The 10,125-nt window shown below is 29.5% G+C and overlaps 1 protein-coding gene across 1 annotated transcript; it reads left to right on the top strand.

Annotated features, from left to right (window-relative positions):
* Positions 1-534: 534 nt before the first annotated feature.
* On the top strand, positions 535-7,776 carry LOC135950910 (uncharacterized protein KIAA0513). Its single transcript, XM_065500434.1, has 6 exons — positions 535-699; positions 5,565-5,631; positions 5,695-5,808; positions 5,852-6,751; positions 6,821-7,214; positions 7,476-7,776. Exons 1-6 carry the CDS (start codon positions 535-537, stop codon positions 7,645-7,647), a joined length of 1,812 nt encoding a protein of 603 aa, XP_065356506.1. The 3' UTR covers positions 7,648-7,776.
* The last annotated feature ends 2,349 nt before the right edge of the window (positions 7,777-10,125 follow it).

Raw genomic sequence — 10,125 nt, 5'->3', positions numbered from 1 at the left:
AAATTGCGGGTTTTTTGTTGCTGTTTTTATGGCAGCAGCTTGCTAGCTACTGCATGTTGTTGGCTGCAGCCTGTCATTTAACTACATATTTGCTGGGCTTCGCAGCGGCTAATTTTGCGGCAGCATTAGCATTGTTATAATGTGACCAGTCAAGTGTTATTATGTGTGTTTCAAATACCTACTTAGTATAGTGTAAAACATTGTTGTTGTTGTTGCTTGTATTGTCACGTAAAATACAAAACGCAAAAATTAAAATTAAAAAAATAAAAGTTCAATAGTTTCATTGAACTTGCTTGTAGAAGATGTCTCTGCCATCAATAACAGCAGCATGCAGTTTGTAATAAATAAATGAGGCAACATCTGTGTGAGGCTATAGCAAACAAACCTTATACCAAAGGGCTCTTAAGTTGAGAAAGACCTCCAGACATTGATTTCTGTAACTGCTGCCTCAACTACAATATTTAATACTAAAGGCAATTGAGTTTTACATATTGTTGATGTTCTTGCTACTGATATTGTCCCTCAAATGTTAAAATGTTTAATTCTACGCCCTCGCAACCAGCCACACCACCACCGGTGGGTGAAACATCACGTATTAAAAACTTTATGGGTCGTACTCCGGCCATTGGTATATTGAAATCGAAATTCCTAACAGTTTTGGGAAATAGTAATGAATTATTAAATGGTATTTCATCAAAGGTATGTAAACACACCACTATTTATTTATTTATTTGAGTACGAATGTACATATTTATTCATGTACGAATGTCTAAAATGTAACAGTAGTTTTCCTTTGTTTTAATATTATTATTATTTGTTGTTGTTTGTCTTTTTTGTGTTGCCTTTGACCTTGTAAATGTAGTAAGACAGAGTTGTATATTGCCGAAAGGCCTACAATGACAACAGAACAGCTACAGCAACAAAAACAAAAACAAACATTAGCACATAGTTGTAGTAAATACTTAATAAAAACAAAAATAACCGTGACAGCATATGTTTCAAGGTTTAATGCAGTTTGTTGTTGTTGTTATATTATTACACTGTATGTCAAATCATAAACAAAATGCTAAAAAACGAGTAAAAGAATGAAGGCAACAAAAAAACAAAAACACATGCTCTCACACTGTATGATAGACATGTTTATGTTTTGCTTAGTTTGTGTTAGTTACAAGGATGTTAGTTGGTGTGTAATTAATTGTAAAAGAAAATGTTATTTAAGGCCTTGAAGTATGAAAATGCATGAAAATAGAGGAGAGAGGTAGAGCGACAGAGTGAGTGAGAGAAAGCCTTTAATAAACATTATTTACAGCAGTAATACTTTTAAAAACTGCTTGCAACTGGAGGCTATTGTTGAAGAGGAAGACAATGCAACGGCAGCAAATAAATCATAAAAGACCTTTAGAGATTCTAAGGAAGTGTTATTTTAATTAAAATGTTTTCGATAGCATTAAATGTGAAGTATAACTTACATGGGCTGATATTAATCTGGCATTTAAACCTTTACATTGCACAGTGGGAACATTTTGAGAAAAGGGATTTTAATTAAACTTGCTGTAGCTGGTTGGCTAGCCATAAATAAATTTATGAATTTCCAATTGTATTTAAGAAATTTCAATTTCAGTTTTAGAAATCAAATCTAATCTAATTAAAATGCAAATTTCAGAAATACAAAAAAGTACAATTGGAATGAAAAAGTACCATTGCCCTTTTGTCAGTTCTTACAACACTGAAGACATATGTTCAGGTTTATTTATTTATTACACGGTGCTAGGTTTATCTATATAAATATGTATATAAAACAGTAAAGTTACTGACTGACTGATTCATCATAGCACAGCCCAAACGACTGAAGCTAGAAATATGACATTTTAAATATGGGTTCCTCCCTACCCAAAACGATCCAGTAAGATGGTATTTTTGGAAATTTGAACGTCTATGGGGTAATAAGATTAAAAACGGTTAGATTCTGTAACCTTATATCTTCAATATTAATAAATGTACAAAAAACTAATAATTGCATGTTACTCTACTTAAAAAAAGCTGACAGGTGTTCCATACATTTTCGAAATTCGAAACTTTTAGTGGAGAAAGCGGATAAAAAGTTCATTTTGGTACTTTTTTGGCAACATTTTAAACCAATAAACATAGAAACAAATTTTAAATCGTATCCTTTACTTATCAAAAAATAACAAATATGAATTTTGAACTTTTTGGATATGCGAATCCATAAGGGATACAAATTGTGTTAATTTTTGGTACTTTTTCCATTAAATATGTTTTTTCTATAAATTGACATAGATTTTATTATTAGTTCCCACTACGGTACAGAAATGTATTTTAATAAAATTTTACCACCGCAATGCACTATAGGAAAATTTCCCCATATTTTGGCCATAATTAATTACAGCCAAACGGCTGGACCGATTTAAATATTTTTTTTGGATTCGAATTTTTGAAGACTCTTAAAAGGGAGGGAGGGACCATTAAAACTTTTCCATACACTGAAAAAAAAATTTCAAAGACAAAAATAAAATTAATTAAAAATTTCTTCCAAACTGTGTTTACCGGGTTGTATGTTCTTAGATCCAGTCCATACCTGTAACTCTTAGGTATTTGCCTAAACTCTTTTCTTCTATTTTGTTTTTTGAGTGTAAACTAACTTTTGATAATAAAATAAACTTAGTTATGTTCAAAATTTTAATTTATTCATCAATTTGATTTTCTAATTCTAAATTATCAACCATATTTAAAAAACTGGGTTCAAAAGACCGCTCGATTCTATTTCTTCATCTTCACTTTCCGATTGCTCTTCATCTGTTTGGTAATTTTCTAAAGAAATAGGATAAGATTTCAGCATATTGACAAAATGTTAATTGCGGTCGACCAGGCTTCAATTTAGTGGGGGAAGGGTGCACTTTATCTATTTAAGCCAAACAGCATGTTGTTTATTAAAATTATTTAAACTCCTATAACTTTTACTCCATTTGGTTTTTATATTTGCACAAAACATTCGTGACTGCTCCTCTAAACATTGATTTAGATTTTCTGAACAATCACTTTCATCAATATGTGACAAGAAATATGCATATATGGCGGCTCTTTTTTAATTTTCACCATATTTCTCATGCCATACTTTAAATAATTCTGAGTTTTTCACACTCACACTCAATCGTTATATGAAAGCTTATTTAGAAATCGAACATAAAACAACTGATAAAGTGACAAATAATCAACTTTTTTGCAAAATTTAAAAATATATCTTTACTTTGTTATATTTTTATTTATACTAAAGCATAAAAAATGTATTTTTCAAAAATTAAAATTTTTAATTTTGGCCAAGAAATAGGGAAATTTGGGGAAAAAACTGGAAAATACATTTTAATTCAAATTATTAAGCCAATTTTGATAATTTGTTTAATAGTGGTTCCTGGATTCATACAAAAATAAACTAACAGTGTGTTATATGGAACTTGAGTGCCAAGGTGTTGTCTCAAATCTGAGTAAACCGTTTGGTACTTTTTTTAAATATATTTTTTTGAGTAACACAGATTTTAATGGTTTGAGACATGTCTCTAGCATAACAATTTTGTCAAAATTGAGTATTTTTAAATTTCAAACTTGACTTCTAATGGAACTTTTTTAATTGTCTTTAATAATGAACCTAGAAATATGAAATTTAGCATATATGTAGTTCTAAGTTAATAAGAATCCAAGGTGGAGATTTTATGGTACTTTTTTATTCTAATGGTACTTTTTGTATACATTTATAATAATGAACCTGGAACCTGGAGAATGCTGGATGAGTAAGAATCCACATAAGGTGAATTTAGTGGTACTTTTTCTCTTCTAATGGTACTTTTTAAATTTTCTATAAATTTATTCAAAATTTACTTTTTTCTTTATTCAAATGGTACTTTTTGTTTGGTTCTATTGAGTGAGAATTCAAAGCGTGAGTGAGATTCCAGGTTCATTATTATAAATTTATTCAAAAGGTACTTTTTTCTTTATTCAAATGGTACTTTTTTATAATTTCTTCACCAATGAAACTAGAAACATTAAATAAAACTTAAATGGAGTGAGTGGGAAATTGCATGTGGCTATTTTTTTGGTACTTTTTCTATATTCTTATGGTACTTTTTGAATTTTCTCTAATAATAGATATATAAATATGTAATTAAGCGTGAGTAAAAATTCATGGGGATATTTCATGGTACTTTTTTGAATTTTCTATAATAATGGACCTAGAAACATAAAATTAAGAAAATATGGTTCTAAATGAGTGAGAATTCGAAACGCGGACTTTATGGTACTTTTTCTTTAATCGAATGATACTTAGAAACATTATATTAAGTTTATATGGGCATGAATCTACAAGTAGTGATATTATGGAACTTTTTCTTTTTGAATTTTCTACAATAATAGAATTAGAGTGATTAAAGTTTGATTTTTTTTTAAATGTATGGTACTTTTTCTTTATTCTAATGGTAGTTTTAGTCCAACAAACACAGAAACATGAAATAAAGCTTATATGGATCCTATCAAGTGGAAATTCTGTGGTGGCTTTATAGTAATTTTTCATTATTCTAATGATAATTTCTGAATTTTCCATTGCAGTTGAGTGAGTATTCAAGGGGGAAACTTTTGCTACATTTTCTTTATTCGAATGGTACTTTTTGTATTCATTCCAATGAACATAAAAACATGAACTAAAGCTAATATGAACCTGAGCGAGCGGGAATCCGCAAGTTGGCGTTTATGGTACTTTTTCTTTATTTTAATGGTAGTTTTTGATTTTTTTTATAACAATTGATTTAGAAAAATTTAATTAAATAAGAATCAGATGGAATAGGACGATTTAATATTTTGAAAATTATATAGAGAGACCTTTGCAGCGACGTATGTATATAAGGTCATTGTCGGACATACAATGGGTCAAAATCGAGACACATATTTTTTAACCCGAATTCTTTTTTAACAAAAATATATAAAATTTATAAAATTGTTTTGCCATAACATAAAATCTTTTTCACTAAATTAAAATTTTTTATTTTTTTTTATATTTAAAAAAATGTAATTTTATTTTTTTTATCGGCACAGCCGAATATAGCTCTCTTACTTGATTAATTGTACATTGATATACTTTTATTTTAAAATTAACGCTAACGAAGTAGCGGGTAATATGCAAGTTTATTTATAAAAAGGTACTCATTACTTAGAAAAAGTAAGAAAGTACTATTACATGAATGAAAAAGTACAATCAAGTTCCCTTATTTTCAAAAAGTACCATTAGGTATTTTATTGTAAATCAGTGCAACACATATATTCCTATGTGCTCACTATCATATTTTAGGTTTCAAAATAATGAAAAATTACCAAATTTATTTTTTTTTTAAATAAAACTTTCCTTTTCATGCTCGGCATTCAAACAGAGTGTTACTGATGGCAAACTTTTTTATTTGTGGTGAAAAAGGCTAAAAAAGACACCACTTTTCAATATTTTAATTTTGTTTATATAAACCGACAAGATAAATAATAATTTCCATTAAAAATTTATTTAAATTTAGTTTACCCTAAACATCAGTTCAAGCGATTCGGACTATTGTGACGATGATGAAGAAGACATACCGAAATGTAAGTTAATTGACATTTATTTTCTAGAAACTGTAAATAAACTCTTGATTTCTATTTCCACAGTTGATGAATCCATTGACTATACGAAAATAGACTATGAGGCTCGTAGGGTTAAGGCACGAAGAGCTCATGAAGAAATCATATCTGGTCGCTATAGACAACCGAATTTAGCACCAAGTAAATAAAATGAATTTAAAACACTTATCATACAAAATTTAAGTAATTATGTTGAATTTATCACCAGGACCACGCTTGGATGCATTGCGCAATAAGAAACGTGAAAAATCCCGTTCATCTTCATCATCATCCTCCTCATCGTCATCGTCTACCTCAACCTCATCGAGATCGTTTCAAAACAATCTGCAAGATAGATCTCATGTTAGTAGCACCACTCGTTCTGATTCCATAGAATCCCGTAACTCGGGTGGTTATGAAAGGGCGAGAGCCATACCGGGCGCCAGACGCAGTGAACTGGATATGCAAAGGGACCTAATGAGAATGCGTGAAAATACGGCTAATCCATCAGCCTCGGTTGCCAGTGGTAACGCACCTCATATTGAGGTTCAACCGCCTTCTTATGAACGTGATCTCAGCAAATCATCTGTAGTTAATATAGTTGCCGCACCCTCGAATCATTCCATACGAGTTCCTCCGGTTAGACGTAAAAATTCGAATAGCAGCACTTTAACCAGTTTGCGTGATGATCTCGAGTGCCAGGTTAGTCCTAGTGTAGAGTCGACCGACTGGCGCAACTTTATACGTTCGGAATCGCAAAATTCGGTGCCTTCATGGGCTTCTTCGATTAGTTTGGATTGTCGTGCCGGCGAAGAGCCCATAAAAGAATTCATGAAACGTTTCACCGACACCATATTCGCCAATGCGAATGCTATCGATTTGGAATTGAAATCAGAGTTTGGGGCCATGACGCGTTTAGAAATTGGACGTCAGTGGTTTGTACGCTTCCTGGTCGATCAGAAGAACAAAGTGAAGGTGGTGAATGAATTGACATTCCATTCGTTGATACAACATTTTGCCCTGGTGCTATTCGAATGCAATGAATGTGAACATTTTCCGCCAGCTGCCATTATCATGAATCTGTGCTTCATTTTTTATCGCGAAAGTAAGTTAAAGCTGAGAAATTAGATTTGAAATTTTAATTGTTGTATTTGAAAAATTGTTTTTTTTATAGTTGATGTTCCCGGTTGTGATGCTTACCGTGAATATTTATTTACCTTTATGCGTGAACAGCCCATATGGTTGTCTTTGCGCTTCTGGAACACAGCATTTTTTGAGTCTCTACAATCGGAGAGGGATCATCGGGTGTTGGCCAAGCAAAAGAAACAGGAGAGACGCAAGGCCAAGCAGAAGAGTAAACCGGAAGTGGAGCCGGAACAAAAGGCTCAAACAAATACTGAAACTGAAAATGATGTAAAAGCTTTAAATAAAACTGAAATTTCCACCTCAAGTTCTTCCCATCACAGTCACACCAATAAAATCAAAAGGGAACGATCACCCAAAGTTGTGAATGAGGCTGCTGGCGATACGGATAAAGAAATGGAGAATATATCATTTCGACAATTAACGTAAGTTTTCAAGTTTCTTTATTTATTAAAAATTAAAGATAATAAATCGAGCCCTAACAGCGAAAAAAACATAAGTAACAATATTTATGATTTTAGTTTTTTAATGTGAATCAAAAATTTAAGATAGATCATTTAAATAATGTGTAAAATTTTCTAAGGTAGCTAAATTGAATGTTTTGCACTTAAGATTGTTTCGCTGTTAGGACTCTAGCTTCAGTGCGGAATCGCATTATATATTAAATGGTTTTCGAATATTTTTAGATCATTTACATGCAACATACATGCCTTGGGAGCTCCACAAGATTTGTGTTTGGAATTTTTCAAAAAACAACAAGCCATACTGGGTCTGCCCAAAGAGAAATCAAAATTAATACGCGATAACATCTATCGCATCTACTATGAAACCGAAATGTGGGGCTCCAAACAATCTTGAATTACATGAAACGCTTTGAAACAACAAAACTATTTCAATTTTCGAAATCAAAAATACAAAGATCAAAACAAGTTTTCATAGTTTTATATGGTAGTTAATGAAAATATTTAATATACATACAATACAATACAAAACAAAACAATACAATATAAAAATTATTTACTTTAACATATTGAACAAATTTAAAAAAAAAAAATTTAATTAAAAAAAAAAATCAAAACAAAAATCGTAGTTATATTTGTTCGAAAGAATTTTTAATATGTAAAACCAACCAAAACAACATAATATTTAATATAGTTGATATTTAAATTGTTTTTTTTTTAAAGATAAATAAAAGTCAAAACCTAATAAGGATAACAACAACAAATGTCATTAAATGTTTTAAAAAAATGTGATAAATTACTTTGTGATTTAATAAAAAATAAATAAAAACTTAAGAATATAACAACAAAAATATTAAGCAATCTAAAAATTAGTAGTTTAAATGGTAATTATTTGGTTTTTTCAAGTTTTCTAAAACAAAAAAACAAAATAAAACAAAACTCTAAATTTGTCTGTCTTTTCCTCTAAACTTAAACATTCCACTCGTAAAAATAGTTACTAACTAAATAAATCAATAACTTAATATGTATTAAACTATTCATATTTAGCCGGTTTATGTGTAAAATATATATTAAAATAAAAATGTATCAATGAATGATGAATGATGAACTCAATAAGTACTAAAACGAATGAAATAATTTCTTCTTTCGAAATGCCTCATACAACAATCCGTCAAACTTACAACTAAATCAAATCAAATACTTAAATAATAAAAATAATAACAATAAATTATCATTATTTTGTAACAATGTTGAAACTAAACTCAAACAAACAAAAACCAATTAACTATAGTTAACAACAAAATAACAAAATTAAATACATAAACTATGTATGTCATATGTAAAACTATTAAATCTAAAAATATAAATATATTTTAATATTTATTTATTATTACTTATTATTTTAAATAACAAAATAATCGTATGTAGTTAAGGATCTCACAGTTATATTTAGCTGATTTGAAATAATAACAAGACATGTCATTTCAAAATTAACATCAAATGAGTTATTTTCAGATCTATTTAACATTAACTGTTAACACTACTGAAAAATTTAATTGAAAATTGATGCAAGTTGTTTCAAGTTAAGAATATATGATAAATGACTACAAGCTGTGCAAGTACAAGTTCATTTCTATAATTTTATCGAAAGCGAATCCTCAAAAGTGTTTGGTTGAACTTGTACTTGCACGTTACCTAACAATGTTATATATAAATGCTGCATCAATTTAGTAATGTGCTAAATGAACTTGTGCAGACCTCAAAATAAAATAGAAGTATTTAACTATAAAAATTAAAAATTTGTTTTATATAGATTTGAGTTATCACCAACAATATACTCTGATTATAGTTTGCTTTAACCCTCTAACCCGCAAACTTTAAAAAGCTAAAAAAAGTTGTCGAATAATTTTGTTTATGACCCAATAAACTCAAAAAGGTGAAGAGTGCCTCAGGACATTGTTGCAGGTTTAGGTGTAAAAACCATTAATTATGATACGATTTTATTGAAAAACTAAAGAAAAAGAACTAATAAAAAAAATTTCGAATAGATCGGCGACAAAAATTAATAAAACTTTGATTTTTGTTTAAAAAAAAATGACACAAAATTGCACGTGCTAAAAGTATGACATCACTCACAAAACAGCTGACAGAACAAAAACTAAAAGTCAGAATACATTTAGACCCATGGTAGACGTTCATATTGTTGAGGTTACGATGATTTTCGTCAAACAAGCCGAATGTGAATAAAGAGCGTAAAAATACACACAATTCATTCAGTTTCTTGATGTTGTTGTGGATATTTTATCACAAATTAAATGCCTCTTTTTGCGTACCACTGATTTAGACCTTCGAGGGAAATGTTAACAAATCTGTAACTAAAGACACAGTTAAATTAAAAAACAAGTAAGAGAGCTATATTCGGCTGTGCCGAATTTTATATACCCTTCACCAAATTATACTCAAAGTACAAGTTTTAAATATTTTTAGGTAAACAAAATTTATTTTTTTCTTTTTTTGTAAAAATGTTTTTTTGAATAATTATTTTAAAAATTATTTTTTTATATTTTAAAATTTTTTTTTTTTGGTGAAAAAAAAATCGAGTTAAACATTTTTTTTTTAATTTTTTTCCTATTTTGACCCATTGTAGGTCCAACTTATTATGGTGTTATATACGTTGTTGTAAAGGTCTTTGAAATATATATCATTATATATCCATATTGTCTATATTAATGACTTCGTAATCCAGATATAGGTAAAAAATAGGTAAAAAATCGAGGTTGTCCTGGTTTTTTCCTCATTTGCTGATTTTAAATAGCAAACTTCTCGAAAGTATGTCTGACAGAATTATTGAAGATTTGGATCCCGAAAATATCTG

Source organism: Calliphora vicina, chromosome 2, assembly GCF_958450345.1.
Source record: "Calliphora vicina chromosome 2, idCalVici1.1, whole genome shotgun sequence".
NCBI classification, from domain to species: domain Eukaryota; kingdom Metazoa; phylum Arthropoda; class Insecta; order Diptera; family Calliphoridae; genus Calliphora; species Calliphora vicina.
The sequence above is the reverse complement of the archived record's forward strand: the minus strand, read 5'-3'. Positions and strand labels throughout refer to the sequence as shown.